The 18,265-nt window shown below is 48.2% G+C and overlaps 1 protein-coding gene across 4 annotated transcripts in view; it reads right to left on the bottom strand.

The window, feature by feature from the left end:
* CLCC1 (chloride channel CLIC like 1) overlaps positions 1 to 14,968 on the bottom strand; it is a 125,351-nt gene extending 110,383 nt beyond the window's left edge. For all 4 annotated transcript variants that reach the window (XR_012233663.1, XM_073582853.1, XM_073582852.1 and 1 more), the window contains exons 1-3: positions 14,838 to 14,968; positions 9,750 to 9,888; positions 7,968 to 8,072 (exon numbers count right to left, since the gene is read on the bottom strand). Coding sequence is in view for 3 of the 4 variants with exons in the window: in XM_073582853.1 (XP_073438954.1) it covers positions 7,968 to 8,072; positions 9,750 to 9,878 (234 nt within the window). In the remaining variant the exon portion in view is untranslated. The remainder of the gene's footprint in view (positions 1 to 7,967; positions 8,073 to 9,749; positions 9,889 to 14,837) is intronic.
* Positions 14,969 to 18,265: the final 3,297 nt, after the last annotated feature.

Below are 18,265 nucleotides of genomic sequence, written 5' to 3'. Positions count from 1 at the left end.
AGGACCCGAGGGACTGGGGAGGGAGCGACATAGGGAAAAAAACCACCTCGACCTCAACCGGGTACCCCTAATAGGGGACCGAGGAGGGAGCCATGCCGGGAGTCTCGCTGGAGACCCACTTTTCTTCATCTGTATTTCCGTGAAAAAAAGGAAAAAAACGGAAGAAAAAAGGTGTGCCTCCTTGCGACACTAAGCAAAAACTGGAGAAGGCTGACGCCGTCGTCCAGGGGTGTATACTGCAGAGGAGGAGCCAAAGTTAATCTTTTTCAGATTATGCATAGTGTCGCCTCCTAGTGGACAGCAGCATAACACCCAAGGTTCTGTGTCCCCCAATTAGGCGACAGAGTAAAATCTAAACAATAAACGTACACATATTTGGTATCTCCACGTCCGTAACGACCCAACCTATAAAACTGTCCCACTAGTTAACCGCTTTAGTGAACACCATAAAAAAAAACAACACAAGGCACAATACAATGCTTTATCATCATACCGCCGAACAAAAAGTGGAATATCACACAATCAAAAAGACGGATATAAATAAACATGGTACCGCTGAAAACGTCATCTTGTCCCACAAAAAACGAGCCACCATACAGCGTCATCAGCAAAAAAATAAAAAAAAAGTTATTAGCGGTGAGAATAAAGTGATGCAAAAACAATTATTTTTTCTCTAAAATAGTTTTTATTACATAAAAGCGCCAAACATAAAAAAAGATGTAAATTAGGTATCGCTGTCATCTTACTGACACAAAGAATAAATCTGCGTATCTTCGTCTCATCAGACTAGAGAATCTTATTTCTCATAGTCTGGGAGTCTTTCATGTGTTTTTTAGCAAACTCTATGCAGGTTTTCATATGTCTGGCACTGAGGAGAGGCTTCCGTAGGGCCACTGTGCTATAAAGGCCCGACAGGAGGGCTGCAGTGATAGTTGACTTCATGGAACTTTCTACAATCCCCCTACTGCATCTGTGGAGCTCAGCCACAGTGATCTTGGGGTTCTTCTTTATCTCTCTCACCATGGCTCTTCTCCCACGATTGCTCAATTTGGCTGGACAGCCAGGTTTAGGAAAACTTATGGTGGTCCCAAATTTCTTTCATTTAAAGATTATGGAGGCCACTGTGCTCTTAGGAACCTTGAGTACTGCAGAAATTCTTTTGTAACCTTGGCCAGATCTGTGACTTGCCGCAATTCTGTCTCGGAGCACCTTGGCCAGTTCCTTTGACCTCATGATTCTCATTTGGTCTGACATGCATTGTGAGCTGTGAGGTCTTATATAGACAGGTATGTGCCTTTCCAAATCAAGTACTATCAGTTTAAATTAAACACAGCTAGACTCCAATGAAAGAGTAGAACCATCTCAAGGAGGATCACAAGGGAATGGAAAGCATGTGACTTAAATATGAGTGTCTGAGGAAAGGGTCTGAATACTTATGACCATGTGATATTTCAGTTTTTCTTTTTTTAATAAATTTGCAAAAATTTCTACATTTCTGCTTTTTTTCAGTCATGATGGGGTGCAGAGTGTACATTAATGAGAAAAATAGGGATTTTTGTGTATTCACCATAAAATCCTTTTCTCCGCGCCAATCATTGGGGGACACAGGACCATGGGTGTTATGCTGCTGCCACTAGGAGGACACTAAGTGAATCACAGAGAAAACTAACTCCTCCTCTACAGCATACACCCTCTCGCTGGCTGAGACTTACCCAGCTCGGTGAAAAAGCAGTAGGAGTATTAAACAAGGCACAATAAACTATAAACGAGGCAGAATAAACTCTGTCAAAACCTATGAACAAGACAAGCCAATTGGCTAACAAATAGGCTAACAGGGTGGTTGTTGTGCCCCTCAATGATTGGCTCGGAGAAAAGGATTTTACGGTGAGTACACAAAAATCCTTATTTCTCCTACGCCTCATTGGGGGACACAGGACCATGGGACATCCTAAAGCAGTCCCTGGGTGGGGAGCAACACAACTGCTAATACCCCATGTACCACTGGCTTACAGCTGTGGTACTGCCGATTGCAGAATGCGCCTGCCAAGAGCTGCATCTGCAGAGGCCTGAGAATGAATGTGGTAGTGTTTTGTAAAAGTGTGCAAGCTGGACCAAGTCGCAGCCTTGCAGACCTGTTCTGCTGACAACTGGTGTCGAATGGCCCAAGAGGCGCCCACCGACCGAGTAGAATGCGCCTTAATCCCTGCTGGGACAGGTGTGCCCCTGACACAGTAGGACTCCTGAATAGCCGAGCGAATCCACTTGGCTAGTGTGGCCTTCGCAGCGGCTAGACCCTTCCTATGCCCTTCTGGAAGCACGAACAGGGCATCTGACTTGCGGAAGGGAGCCGTCAGTGAGATGTACCGTCTAAGAGCCCTAACCATATCCAGGGTGTGGAGGGCCTTCTCGATACGATGGACGGGTACCGGACAGAATGAAGGCAAAATAATCTCCTCATTGAGATGAAAGGAAGACACAACTTTGGGCAGAAAAGACAGGGACATCCTCAAGACTGCCTTGTCCTGATGAAAATTCGGGAACGGAGGTCGGCAAGACAGGGCTGCCAACTCCGAAACTCGTCTGATTGACGTAAACGCCACTAGGAAAACCACCTTCCAAGAAAGAAAGGTTAGGGATATGTCCTGCAGTGTTTCAAAAGGGGCTTCTTGTAAGACTCCGAGGACCAAGTTAAGATCCCATGATTCCAACGGTCTTTTATAGGGAGGCGTCACGTAGGAAATTCCCTGCATGAACGTCTTCACCTGTAATCTGGTGGCTATCTTGCGTTGGAATAGAACTGACAAGGCTGAAATTTGTCCTTTGAGCGAGCTAAACACGAGACCCGACTCTAACCCAGATTGCAGGAATTCCAATATGGAAGGAATGGAAAACACCAGAGGAGATAGTCCATGGTCCTTGCACCACGAGAAGAAGGTTCTCGAGGTGCGATGATAAATGCGCATGGACGCGGGTTTCCTGGCACTAATCATGGTGGAGATCACTTCGTGAGAGAATCCAGCTTGTGCTAAAATCCAGGATTCAACGGCCACGCCGTCAAAGACAGGGCCCCGGACTTCTGGTGTAAATCGGGCCCTGCGAAAGTAGATCCATGCGATCTGGTAGTCGCCAGGGAACGTCGGCGACAAGTTAAACTAGTTCAGCATACCATGCACGGCGCGGCCAGTCCAGCGCGACTAGATCACTGGTACTCCCTCTGCTCTGATTTTCTTGATGACCTTTGGGAGTAAGGGAAGAGGGGGAAAAATGTACGGGAGTCGAAACCGATGCTGCTGCAGAACTAGGGCGTCTGCTCCGATGGCGCATGGATCGCATGATCGAGCAATGAACTGGGGAACCTTGTTGTTTAGTCTTTCGGATGAAGAGACCATTCCCCCGAGGCGATGGCGACTGAGAAAATCCGCCGCCCAATTCTCTACGCCAGGGATGTGGATCGCCAAGATGGTCGAATGGTTGGTCTAGGTCCAACGGAAGATGGGACTTAGTGCATGGCTGTCTTGCTGCGGGTACCCCCCTGACGGTTGATATACGCCACAGCCGTGGCGTTGTCGGATTGGATCCTGATGGGGCGAACTGCGGGGAGATGTTGAAAGCTCAGTAGGGCTAACCTGATCGCTCGTATCTCCAAGATGTTGATGAGGAGATGTGACTCTCGAGTGGACCAACGACCCTGTGCCGTTTGGTGGCGGAAAACCGCACCCCAGCCAAGAAGACTGGCGTCGGTGGTCACCACCAACCAACTACTGGGAGAAAGGACCTTCCTTGGTTCAGGGAGAACTTCAGCGTCCACCACCTGAGGGTCTGTCTGACCTGCAGGGACAGACGGAACCGACGGTCCAGGGAGAACGGGTTCTTGTCCCAAGCCAATAGCAGCGCATTTTGCAAAGGGCGGAGATGGAACTGTGCGATCGGGATGACTTCTATCACTGCTACCATGTTTCCGAGAATCCCCATGCAGAAACATATGGAGTGAGGAACCGGGCGGGAAAGATTCCGCGCTCCCTGTTGTAAGGCTAAGGCCTTTTCTGGGGGGAAAATGACCAACCCGCTGGAGGTGTCCAGGATCATTCCCAAGAAGAAAATCTGCTGAGCTTTTACTGGAGAGGACTTTTCGAAGTTTCCAGCCCAGGCGAGAAAGTGTATCCACTGTGATACCTACAGATTCCTCGCAGGCTGGAAGGGACGGTCGTTTGATCAGTAGGTCGTCCAGATACGGAAGTACCTCCACTCCCCGAGCGTGAAGACTGGCCATGACCGCTGCCATGACCTTGGTAAAGACTCTGGGGGCGGTGACAAGGCTGAAAGGCAAGGCAACGAACTGGAAGTGTTCCTCGCGAATTGCGAAGCGCAGGAACTGTTGATGGGACGGAAAGATTGGGTTGTGAAGGTAAGCATCCTTGATGTCGATGGATGCTAGGAACTCTCCTTTTTCCATGGAGGTGACGACTGAACGGAGAGATTCCATTCTGAATCGCCGTACCCTGACAAACTTGTTTAACAGCTGGAGGTCCAGTATTGGCCGCATCGTTCCGTCCTTTTTCGTAACCACAAATAGGTGCGAGTAAAACCCCTTGAACCTTTTGTCTTGAGGGACCGGAATAATGACTCCATCCCTTTGCAGGGCAAGTACGGCCTGAAGGAAAGCTGTTGTCCTTGTTTGGGGAGGGGAGGACCGGAAAAAACGTGTCGGGGGAGGAGAAAGCTCTCTGACCCACTCGTCATGGACGACCGCGAGCCAGGCCTGACTGAACAAAAGCAGACGACCGCCTACGTTGCCGGTGTCCGCCGGATACCGCAACGAGTCATTGTGTAGAAGATCTATGGGATCTGGCTTCCTTAGTTCCAGATGCCCTAGGCCTGGGTTTCCAGGTGCGGTTAGGTCTGTATGAGATCTGGGAACCTCTGTCTCCACACGAGGACCGACCTGATCCAGAAGAGAAGGTTGTGGAGGACCAACTGGAATTGTTGCGAAAGGGCTGAAAACGAGTCGGTTGATGACTCCGAAACGGCCAGACGGGCCTTTGTTGGGGAAGGAACTTACTCTTCCCTCCAGTAGCGTCAGAAATGAGCTGGTCCAGTTTCTCTCCAAATAGGCGGCCAGTTTGTCGCGGAGCTATAGGGCCCTTCTAATGGAGACTGCATTTGCACCTGCCTGTGCAGCGCAATTGGCCGCATCTAAAGAAGCGTTAACTACAAAGTCTTCTGCATGAGCTATCTGACTGGCGAGGCTGGCTGCCTCCGGGGCAAGATTGCTATCCTGAATGGCTGTGACTAACACCTCTGCCCAAGCGGCCATAGCCTTAGCCTTAGCCACCCAAGTCGCTGCGAAAGACGGAAAGAGCGCCGCTCCGGAAGCATCAAAGACTGAGCGAGCAAGGTAGTCAATTTGACGGTCAGAGGGGTTTTTGACTGAGGAGCCGTCGGATACGGATAGGAGCGTTTTGGAAGCAAGATGCGATATAGGAGGATCCACTGAGGGGGACTGTAACCAATCCTTCATTAGATATGGAGCAATAGGGTATTTAGACTCAATAGGCTTTTGAGCTGAGAACCATTTATCGGGCCGGTCCCTATGTTATTGGACAATGTCCTTAAACTCAGGATGATTGGAAAATACCTTGTGAACACGTTTAGTCTTCTTAAAGGACACTACGCGTTCCGGAGCGGATATATTTTTCTCATCCAACCTCAGAATCTTGTTGACCGGTTCTATAAGAGAATCAAGCGTCTCTTGATAATTCGGGGGGTCTTGAGCTAATGATGTATCAGACTTGTATTCAGAGTCACGTTCGCTGCAAACGTCAGGAGAGGGAGAACGAGAGATGGAACTCGCAGATGCCGAAGCATGAGCATGATCGTGGGACGCGTCATGGGTCCGTTTTCTAGAAGCCTGATTGTCCCCTGACCGAATACGACCCCTGCTGGAGGACGGTTCCCGACCGTCGCCAGAGCCCTCCGCAGTAGGCAAAGAGACGTTATGACTTAGAGAGGAGCTCCGGAGGGAGTCTATTGCCTTGGTCAGGGACTCCACAGACCCTGACAGAGACGCAGCCCACTCAGGGGGACTAAACTCAGCGGGGCCGGCGGCGCCTGGGCACATTACAGTTGACAATCCGTGCATAATGGATTAGTGTGAGCATGGGGAAAGGCTTCATTGCACGTGGCACATGAGGTAAAAAACAGTGTGTTTCTCATTAGCCTTTTCCTTAGATTGAGACATAGTGTAGCCGTAGAAGCTATAGGGGCCGCAGGCAGAGAGGAGTGTTGCACGTGCAGAGAAGGGTTAACGTCACTGCTCACGTGCAGAGAAGGGGTTAATATCACTGCTCATATGCAGAGAAGGGGTTAATGTCACTGCTGTGGCGCAGTGCAGCTTACCCAGGTCCTGGTCTCGATGTCCCCAGGGGAGAATTGCGCTCTCTGCAGTCCTTTGAGGCTCCTTCCAGCGTTACCCACGCCGCAACTAAGAGCCCCCCTCAACCGTCAGGAAGCAGGCTGAGTGAAAAAAGGTATGGCCACCGAGATTAGGAAGGCACTTCTCGTTCTGAACGAGAAGCGCACCCACTCGCCGTGGGCAGATCTAAGGGACTGCGGCCTAGACCGGCTAGAAGCAGGGAGCTCAATTTATGATGGCCGCCGGCGATGCGCGCCGGCTGAACAGAGGCGGCGGCCAGACACAGCGCAAATGTCGCTGGACGCCGAATCAGCGCTCCTTCTGCCCCCCCCCCCAGGGACCAGGACCCCCTGCCTGTTGCGCAGTTATGACGGCTGTATAGTGACAAGCAGACTCAGATCAGGCCCTGTCATACTCACGGAGGCGGCAAAGCAAAGCTGGAGCAGCGCTGTTCTTAAAGGTATACTTCCCAATCGATCCACCTTTACACAGGAGGATGGAGAGGTTGCCACTTGGATCAGTGAGTTGCAGGATGGGTCCGGGGGAGGAAATATGAAGGTGAACCTCCATTTGCCTCTGTTGCCGTTGGTAGACCGGGACCAGCAGGAACCGTCGCCCTAAATGAGCCTAGGCATGACCCCTTGGTCGCAGGAGAGGGTATGGGGAGGTATACTCCTTGTTCTCGCCTGTTGATGTTTCGGGAGAGATCGGACCCCATAAAAAAGACCCGTCGCCCCCTTCACTCCGTTAATTAAAAAATACAAATTTACAGGAAAAAGAAAAAATTAAAATGAAAATAAAAACGGTGGGTTCTGAAGACAGACCCAAGAGCCTCCTACAGACACTAAGCAAGAACTGGGTAAATCTCAGCCAGCGAGAGGGTGTATACTGCAGAGGAGGAGTTCATTTTCTCTGTGATTCACTTAGTGTTCTCCTAGTGGCAGCAGCAAAACACCCATGGTCCTGTGTCCCCCAATGAGGCGTAGGAGAAAAATGAACTTTTTTGAATTTACCAAATGGCTGCAATGAAACAAAGAGTGAAAAATTTAAGGGGGTCGAAGCATATGTGCACATGTTGCGGATTCTGGTGTGGATCCGCAGCGGATTTGGCCCTGTGGATCCGCAGCAGATTCTCCTGCGGTGTACAGTACCATTTTACCCAATGAAAATTGAAAAACGATGTGTACATGCTGCGGAAAATTCCGCGCAGAAATGCAGCGGTTTATTTTCCGCAGCATGTCAATTCTTTGTGTGGATTCCGCAGCGTTTTTACACCTATTCCATTATAGGAATCCGCAGGTGTAAAAACGCAGGCGAAATCCACACAAAAAATGCAGTAAATCCGCAATGAATCCGCAGGTAAAAGGCAGGTAATTTTACCTGCAGATTCAGCGCGGAAAAATCCGCAACGTGTGCACATATCCTAAACTTTCCGTACCCACTGTATATGGATATGGTAGAACAAGCAGAATTACTCGTGATCATGCACATTGCATACCTGAAACAGGTACATACCTTGTTTTTTTTTTTGTTTAAATACTGGGATAATTCTTACCGCTGGTTTTGCGCTGTGTGTGTCCACCACCTCTGCATTATTGCTACCCAGGCAGGAGTCCTCTCCTTTATCACAAACTGCTTCTGTTTTTACTTCCGTGCTGGGCTAAGAAAAGGAATAAATAAAGTTTTAGCTGCGTTACTAATATATAATCCAATTATCAGGACGTTACATTTAAGAGGTTAAGCAGCTGAAATGAGAGTTATCACCTATCGCAGTAATTAGAGTTGTGTCAATGGAACAAAATCATGGCAGCCATAAGTGGAAGTAGGCAGAACATACGCCCTGATAATATGGCGATTAACAGGCCTGACCAGCTCACAACGGTGTAAAAAGCGATATCCAGGATTTGAAGAACATGGATGCTTGTTTTTCAGACACAAAACCACAAATGTGCACAGACTGACTTGAATAGAGCAGATTGTAAATGCAGGCACAATCCATGGACAAATATGGCAGCTTTTATGAGAAAGCAGACATGTTTCTGATCTGCTGCAGGAGAAAATATGTGTAAAACTTCATCCAGCAATAGCGAATCGCCCAGGTTTCAGTAGCTAGGCCAATGATAATCAGCGGTGAGCACAGCCCTGCCTTAAAGAGTTAACAGATTTAAAGAAAACTTTTGAAAATGATTCAGTGATAACACTTTTCATTATCGACATTACATAATACTTTTTGTTTGATTGATTTTTGTTTTATATAATATGGTCACACCTTATAAAACACAAAAAAACTATACGCACTTCACATATAGACGCCGTTCCAGCGATGTTGGCACTGGGTCATTCTTATGCCATGTAAGCCCTGCTTCCAATCACTAACTACTGCACCCCTTCTGAGGAAGAGATTCTCGAAACGCGCGTCAAGGGGTACATTGCAGCGGTTTGGACCCTGGGTAATTATGTGTATTCTCTAGCTTATAAATATGTTGCTATTTTTCCTTATTACTATGTAGCTTCTACTATGTTTTTGTCTTTTGATCAGCTATGATGTGCATAGAAATCTGTTCACTTTTTAGGCTCCCAATTACTCTTGCCTCCATTACATCATGTTCTACACTTTGTTGTATAAACTCTATGGAGTCTTGTTATTAACACAAAAAGAACCCAGCTCAGTCCTGTAGGATGTATTGGAGTCTTTAATTACGGTACTTGGAATTTGAATTTTTCCCTGGTCAAATTAAGCACTTTGCTTTTATTTAGGGAAGTATTGCAAGTCCTTATGCACTAGCTATTATTGCTGGACATAATTCATCCTTCTGCTCAATGTTTGCTAGTTTTTTCATTTCTTCCTGTGTGTGGTCATCCCTTTTAATATATTTTTAGACCTGGTTCAATAAAATTTATTTTTTTTTATTTATTTGTTGGAGGATTTTCTTTTGTGTAGGTTTTCACTAACTACTTCAGTGTGTCCGAGGTTCAGACAAAAGGAAGTCAGCGCCCAGCAGCCTTATAGTAGACAATGACTGGCTGCAGGGCTCACATAGCATAAGAATGTCTCGGGAAACCCAGTGCCGACATTGCTGGAACGGCGCCAGTACGGAAGGTCAGAATCTGTTCCGTGTATTTTACAAGGAGGGCTACTTTATTTAAAATGAGATTGCCCTGGTAGCGGACAAGCCCTTTAACTACGCAATTGACTGACAGACAGTAGCCATGAGATTTCTCAGAGAAGACCATTTACAATAAAAACGTGGGGACAATGACCTGAGGTCGAGCAAAACTCCTTCCACTTCATTCTGTCTCCTACATTTCACAAACACATAGTGTATGACTTGGGTACCTTGGGGTTAATCATTTTGCCAGTGGCTGCATCATAATTAAACATGTCTGTGGGATCGGTCCAGTCTTCATTGTCATAGTGCCCACTGCAAAGTGCTACACACAGGGGTACAAGCAAGAATCGATACATGTTTACAGACCTGCAAATAAAAAAATATAAATTAAATGAAAGAGTAGAATAAACGCGAATGAAATCGGTTCCCATTGTAGAAAGACAACATACTGCTGCTCCCCATAAAGAGACTGAGGCATGGCTGGTCTGAAGGGGGCGCTCTCCCATAACCTCAGCACAGGCAGGGGAGGGGGAACCGCAGCACTAGCTGTCTGGATCCAACCAACTTCAGAGCGGTGCTTGCTAGTGTGTATTTTCTTTCTAGATAACCAGCAACTCTGCGGTGGCCGATAACCTAGGCAACAGTTAACGTTAAAATTAAAAATCCCTCAATTCTTGAAAACCAAGAGGATTTTTAATTAAAAAAGAAATAAATAAAACTACAAAGTTGCCTGCTTTTACAGACTATTGGCAATTTTCAACATTAACCCCTTCCTGACCTTCAACATATCCCATACGTCATGAAAAGGAAGGACTTCCCGACCTTGGATGTACTGGGTACGTCCTCACGATTTTGTGCACACAGCAGTAGTGCGTGTGCGATGGGTGTTCAGCTAACATTAAAGCTGACACCCAGGACAGGTGCCCGCACCACTCCCGGCAGTTTAATCCCCTAAATGCTGCGATCTATATTGTGAAATACGTGATTCAGACGGAACCCACAGCGGAAGCTTCCCTATAATGAGGAAGATGGAGGCACTGTGGACGCTGTCTGACCTGTGACCCGGCAGGGTCTGTCTTTTGTTTTAGACATAATAATAATAATTTTAATAATACTAATTTTATTTCTATAGTGCCAACATATTCCGCAGCACTTTACATTATAGAGGGGACTTGTACAGACAATAGACATTACAGCATAGCATAGCAATAAACACATAGATCAAAACAGTTACAAAGAGGAATGAAGGCCCTGCTCGCAAGCTTACAATCTATAAGGGAAAAGGGGAGACACGAAAGGTGGGTGGTAACAGTTGCTTTTATTGTTTTTATGGTTTGGACCTTCCCTAGTGTAAGATTCGGGTGTTCCTGTTGCTGCATGAACCAGTTAACAGTCTAAATATGTAACAGTACAGACACATAGGGCTATTAAATGTATAAAGCATGTGAGAACATGATGTGAGGAACCTGGTTAAGGTAAAAAATTTAGAAATGAGCCACACAGGGATATTTACATTAATGCGTTGAGGTGATAGGCCAGTCTGAACAAATTAGTTTTTAAGGCACGCTTAAAATTGTGGGGTTTGGGGATTAATCGTACTAGCCTGGGTAGTGCATTCCAAAGAACTGGCATGGCTCGTGAAAAGTCTTGGAGACGGGAGTGGGAGGTTCTGATTAATGAGGATGTTAACCTCAGATCATTAGCAGAAAGGAGGACACTGGTAGGGTGGTAGGCTGAGACGAGGGAGATGTAGGGTGGTGCTGAGCCATGGAGGGCTTTGTGGGTGAGGGTAATAAGTTTATTCTGAATTCTGGAGTGAATGGGTAGCAAGTGTAAGGACTGGCACAAGGTAGAGGCATCGGTATAACGATTGGTGAGGAATATGATCCTGGCTGCTGCATTCAGGACGGATTGGAGAGGGGAGAGTTTGGTAAGAGGGAGACCGATTAGTAGAGAGTTACAATAGTCCAGACGAGAATGAATAAGAGAAACAGTAAGAGTTTTTGCAGAGTCAAAAGTAAGAAAAGGTCGAATTCTAGAAATGTTTTTGAGGTGCAGATTAACAACAGCGAGTCAATGATCGGATGTGGGGGGTGAATGAAAGCTCTGAATCAAGTATGACCCCAAGACAGCGGGCATGTTGCTGGGGAGTAATGGTGGAACCACACACGGAAATGGCAATGTCGGGCATAGGTAGGTTAATAGAGGGAGGAAACACAAGGAGTTCAGTTTTTGACAGGTTCAGTTTAAGATAGAGGGAGGACATGATGTTAGAGACAGCAGTAAGACAATCACTGGTGTTTTCCAAAAAGGCAGGCGTGATATCAGAAGTGTATAATTGGGTGTCATCGGCATAGAGATGGTACTGGAACCCAAATCTACGGATTGCTTGACCAATAGGGGCAGTATACAAAGAGAAGAGGAGGGGGCCTAGAACCGATCCTTGAGGAACCAGCAAAAGATACAGGAAAGGAGCGGTCAGAGAGATAGGAGGAGAACCAAGAGAGAACGGTGTCCTTGAGGCCAATGGAACGGAGCATAGTGAGGAGATGCTGATGATCCACAGTGTCGAATACTGCAGAGAGATCCAAGAGAATTAGCATGGAGTAGTGACCATTAGCTTTAGCTGTTAGAAGATCAATAGAGACTTTAGTGAGGGCAGTTTCAGTAGAGTGTAAAGAGCGGAAACCGTGCATAAAAGGGCCATCGGCCAGTTTTGTACACTTCTGAATAAAAAGACAGTAATGAACAGAGGACAGACATAGTCCGGAGTAACTCTGCTGCCTCATTACAGGGAAACGGATCGTTCGGTTATTTCATCTGAATCATGTCTCTTGGAAATTTAGATGTAAACCCCGATGTAATTGCTCAGCGTAGAGTGCCGGATAACTGTGATCCCAAATGTTTTGTAAAATGTTCTCAACAAAAGATTCAAATATAGGGACCAGAAATATAGGGGGCTTCCACGATACTGGTAGTACAAAGGTTCTGGAAAAGCGAAATGGCTCCTCGTCCCATGAAAGATATTCAACAAATTCTGCGATTCCAAATCTCCCCATCCCTTCTGATCCCCAGTGTGCCTAAACCACATATAGTGCCCACATGTCTGACATTTCTGTAGCGATAAGAGTTCACCTAATTTACAGGTGCATATCTCCAGAAGCATGAGCTGGGCATAACGTACTGGTGACTGCAACGTACGGGTCACTATAGCGTACTGGTAACTACAATGGCATATTTGCAATTTTCACTCAGCAACATCTACTGCTGCTTTTTTCTGAATAATACCCATGGAGTCAAAATAGTCACTACACCTGTAGATAAATTCCCAAAGGGATATCATTTTCAAAATGTGCCAGAGAATATGGGAAGCAAGGTGTACCACAGTCCGCGCTGCTGAGTCCACAAAATCACCTGGGATGGAAGATGTTGTAACAAAGTACTTCTTTATTCCTTCCTACGCGTTTCGGCGCCCTTCCTGGCACCTTCCTCAGGGAAGGTATCCCTGAGGAAGGTGCCAGGAAGGGCGCCGAAACCCGTAGGAAGGAATAAAGAAGTATTTTGTTACAACATCTTGCATCCCAGGTGATTTTGTGGACTCAGCAGCGCGGACTGTGGTACACCTTGCTTCCCATATTCTCTGGTAGTTTTTCCACATTGGAGTGGTCGGTGGAGGTCCTGCAGCAGCTGATACTGTGTTATGTCTTCAAGCCAGTTGTGGGTCACACAACTGGAATAGGTGAGTGGAACTGCATTACACCACTCACATCGTAGTGTCACTAGTGATAGGGCACTATTGCGCTTCTTGTTCCCCCACCCTTTTTGTATTTTCAAAATGTGGTCACTTGATGCGGGATTCTGCTTTTCTAGCACTTAGGGGCTCTGTATATGGAGTCTGCAAACATGTCTAGGAAAATCTGCTCTCCAAGAGGCAAATAGCGCTCTGTCCCTTCTGAGTCTCTCCGTATGGCTACGTAGCACTGTATAGCCACATATGAGGTATTTTCACGTTCAACAGAAATTGTGGGACAAATTTTGGAGCAATTTTTTACCCATTTCCCAGTGTGGAAATTAAAAATCTGGGGCTAGAACAACAAAAATGTAAGCAGCTCTTCTTTGTTTGATGGCTTGTGACTATCCATCATCCTCTTCATTACATTCCAGAGGTTCTCAATGGGGTTCAGGTCTGGAAAATGGGCTGCCCATGACAGGGTTCTGATGTGGTGGTCTCTTAATTTTAGCCAGAGCTGTATGTGTCATTTTGCCCGTATTAGAAAAACAGATGATACAATATAAAAAGTGACAGACGGGCCAAAATGGATCCAGCATATTGGAAAAAGAGAAGAGAGTCCATTATTTAAGTATGAGAAAAATAAAAAGGTGTGTGAATGAGGCTTTGGACTGTCAAAACAAAGTAAAACTGAAAGCATGAGTTGATTCACTTCACTAGACAACACCTATGGAGGAATTCATGGTTTCAGCATATAAGGCTTAAGCTAGTTTCACATTAGCGTTTACGGCCGCCGCTAAGCCCCGCCCCCCTGCCGCACCTCCGCCGGTAGCTCCGCCTATGGATGCATTACACTGCATGCGTCCTACGTCCCCATCTTTAGCACTGGGGACGCAGGCCGTGCGCAGTATGCGTTTGGCGGCGCATGCGTCCTTTTGACGCTGCGCAGAGCGCACCAAATTGCAACCTGTTGCCTTTGGCGCTGGTCGGTGCAGCGTCAAAAGGACGCATGCACCGCCAAACGCATACTGCGCACGGCCTGCGTCCCCAGTGCTAAAGATAGGGGACGCATGCAGCGTCATGTGTCCGTAGGCGGAGCTTAGCGGCAGCCGTAAACGCTAATGTGAAACTAGCGCTTCCTAGGAATACTGTGCACGTGCAGCACCATCGGGGCACTATATGACGGCACATGGAGCCACTCCTCCAGCATGTGCATCTAGCGTATGTGAGGGCAAGGACTGGTAGATTAGAAGAGTGGGAGCAGCAATGCCAGAAACTAATGACCCATCACATGGTTGGAGATATAATGCAGCACCATGAACAACAGGTGACCACCGCTAACTAATGAGGGGCTGCAAATCTCAACAGGCAGCAAATGCAAAAGTGATAGAGAGGCAGGCTGTGCCCATCTGCGGAGCTGGGAACGGCCCGTAAGATGTGTGCCTGACGGGTACAATGCGCCGGTGCAGACCGGGCTGCATAGTGCGCATGCTCCGCGCGGTGTGATCCGACATCGCTCCTGCCAATAGCTGTAAGGTGCTGGAGAAAAACCGGATATAATCAACACTGCGGGACCCCGCATCACCTGCTGCTCCGCTCCGCACTCCTGGTCCGTCTGTACTCCGCTCACTGTACAGCCCAATGCCCATCCGGGATCACGTGTCATTACCACGTGTCCCAGCGGCCCGCCCACCAGAGGGGCAGGAGAGGAGCCGGAAATGATGAGAGACTAGTTCATCATGCACATGCATCGCAGGCACAGACACTGTGTGCCCACAGCCGTCGCATTGCATATCACGGTCCGCTCCCTCGCCATAGCCCCTGAGATTACAGCGCCCTCTCCGTAGCCCCTGAGATTACAGCGCCCTCGCCGTAGCCCCTGAGATTACAGCTCTCACCATAGCCCCTGAGATTACAGCGCCCTCTCCGTAGCCCCTGAGATTACAGCGCCCTCTCCGTAGCCCCTGAGATTACAGCGCCCTCTCCGTAGCCCCTGAGATTACAGCGCCCTCGCCGTAGCCCCTGAGATTACAGCTCTCACCATAGCCCCTGAGATTACAGCGCCCTCTCCGTAGCCCCTGAGATTACAGCGCCCTCTCCGTAGCCCCTGAGATTACAGCGCCCTCTCCGTAGCCCCTGAGATTACAGCGCCCTCCATTGCCCCTGAGATTACAGCGCCCTCTCCGTAGCCCCTGAGATTACAGCGCCCTCTCCGTAGCCCCTGAGATTACAGCGCCCTCTCCGTAGCCCCTGAGATTACGGTCAGCGCCGTCTCCGTAGACCCCCGAGATTACTGTCCACTCCCTCTCCGTAGCCCCCGAGATTACAGCTCTCTCTCTATAGCCCCTGAGATTACTGTCCGCTTCCTCTCCGTAGCCTCTGAGAGTATGGTCGGCGCCCTTGTGAGGAAGGTGACCGGACAAACGGACTTGTCAGAAGGAACGGTTTGTGCACTTTGGACAGATGTTAGTAATGACAGAAGGGAAACAGCTGGGAAAAAGTGTAGAATGGGTGCAGTACCCTGGTTTGACCACAAGATGGCAGGGGGGAGTGTGAGTACAGGCCTTGACAGCAGCTTATGGCTCTAGGCGGGGTTACAGGGAATCGGGACGGGAAGGTTATAAATAGGACAGGAGGGTTCCACAAAGTTCCAGTCCCGGGAAGAGCTCAGTAGGAGAGGAGTCAGTGAAGGAGTACGGACAGTGTGAGGAGCTCAACTAGGGGACTGAGGAGAAAAGAAGTCAGGGGGGTGGCCCCGACACGAAGAACCGCAGAACAGACGAGGCCCCGGGGGTACCAAATTGATGACGACCTCTGACCAGTGAAGTGCTGGCGTTAGATAGGCCTAGGGCGGCCCCAGTGACAGAGCCGTGAGAAATGTCACTACAACAGAAGAAAAGTATGTGTACCCGGGTCTGAATATGAAGAGCCATGGAAGTGCTACGGTGTATTGCTGAGGTCGTCAGGAGGACAGCCAATAAACTTGGACCTGTTGTACCCGAAATCTGCCTCCGTCTCGTGTCTGTGATGTCTGTTCGCGGTAAACAAGGGACCACCCCCCCAAGCTGGGCCACCTTACTACACCCTCTCTGTAGCCCCCAAGATTACTGTCCGCTCCCTCTCCATAGCCCCTGAAATTACTTTCAGCACCCTCTCCGTAGCCCCTGAAATTTCTGTCCGCTTCCTCTCCACAGCCCTTGAAATTACTGTCCGCTTCCTCTCCATAGCCCCTGAGATTACTGTCCGCTCCCTCTCCATAGCCCCTGAGATTACTGTCCGCTCCCTCTCCATAGCCCCTGAAATTACTGTCCGCTTCCTCTCCATAGCCCCTGAGATTACTGTCCGCTCCCTCTCCATAGCCCCGGAGATTACTGTCCGCTCCCTCTCCATAGCTCCTGAGATTACTGTCCGCTCCCTCTCCATAGCCCCTGAGATTACTGTCCGCTCCCTCTCCATAGCCCCTGAAATTACTGTCCGCTTCCTCTCCATAGCCCCTGAGATTACTGTCCGCTCCCTCTCCATAGCCCCTGAGATTACTGTCAGCACCCTCTCCGTAGCCCCTGAAATTACTGTCCGCTTCCTCTCCATAGCCCCTGAGATTACTGTCCGCTCCCTCTCCATAGCCCCTGAGATTACTGTCCGCTCCCTCTCCGTAGCCCCTGAAATTACTGTCCACTTCCACTCCATAGCCTCTGAGATTACTGTCCGCTCCCTCTCCGTAGCCCCTGAGATTACTGTCCACTTCCACTCCATAGCCTCTGAGATTACTGTCCGCTCCCTCTCCGTAGCCCCTGAGATTACTGTCCGCTCGCTCTCCGTAGCCCCTGAGATTACTGTCCGCTCCCTCTCCATAGCCCCTGAGATTACTGTCCGCTCCCTCTCCATAGCCCCTGAGATTACTGTCCGCTCCCTCTCCATAGCCCCTGAGATTACTGTCCGCTCCCTCTCCATAGCCCCTGAGATTACTGTCCGCTCCCTCTCCATAGCCCCTGAGATTACTGTCAGCACCCTCTCCGTAGCCCCCGAGATTACACCATATATTTAAATTTCACATAACACGTGGACCTGCCGTACTGACCTGATGCTTCACAAGAGCCATCAGGAATCGTCTCAGTGAAGCGGAGTGTCAGTCATTTCATCCTTTAAAAACAAAAAAAATGTGAAAATTGGCTATTTGCCCACTCTGCTGCCCTCATCCCATTTAGGCCACAGTGCAGTGCCCTATACACTATAGTGTACGGGAGAGTACAGAACAGCGTGGGTTACTGTCCGCAGGTACATTGCGTTTTGCCCCCCTGCTTCTTCGTATGGTAACATGGGCTGAGATGCAGATAAGCGGGATTATGTGTTATGTGCTGAGATTACAACCAAGTGTCTCACTTCCCAGTTCTCCTGCTGCAGCCTTAGGGCACACTGGTCGGAGGTGAAAAATTGGTGAATGAGCATTAATAAAAGTGCTGGTTTCTGATTATTGAACCATGTTCAAATGTTAAGTAAAGAAAGTGTAGTCAGCTTACCCGTCTGCAATGCAATCCCCAAGCCTGCCAACGCCCAGCACGGACTGTGGTGAGCATCCACATCAATTAGGAGCAAAAGGAAAAAAAAATTGATCCAGCTTGAGACGGAGGCGGCTGCAATTTTACAAAGCTTTATTGGACAACTTAAAAATATGTTGGTTCTTTAAAAATCTCTTATAGCAAACACCAAGCACACCAGTGAGGAGGATCAACGCGTTTCAACTAAAGAAAAGTCTTAGTCATGATCTTTTTTTTAGTTGAAACGCGTTGATCCTCCTCACTGGTGTGCTTGGTGTTTGCTATAAGAGATTTTTAAAGAACCAACATATTTTTAAGTTGTCCAGTAAAGCTTTGTAAAAATGCAGCCGCCTCCGTCTCAAGCTGGATCAAAATTTTTTTCCTCATGTTCAAATGTTGGTGATCCCTGTGACTGCTAGGATCAGTTTTCTCACAGATCCGTAGTCTAACCTTTAATATGATGCTGTTAAGACCTTCA

The sequence above is a fragment of the Dendrobates tinctorius genome, unplaced genomic scaffold, assembly GCF_039654945.1.
Source record: "Dendrobates tinctorius isolate UK_male_01 unplaced genomic scaffold, ASM3965494v1 ptg000074l, whole genome shotgun sequence".
NCBI lineage: Eukaryota > Metazoa > Chordata > Amphibia > Anura > Dendrobatidae > Dendrobates > Dendrobates tinctorius.
Note: the sequence above shows the minus strand (reverse complement) of the source record. Positions and strands in the feature narration are given on the sequence as shown.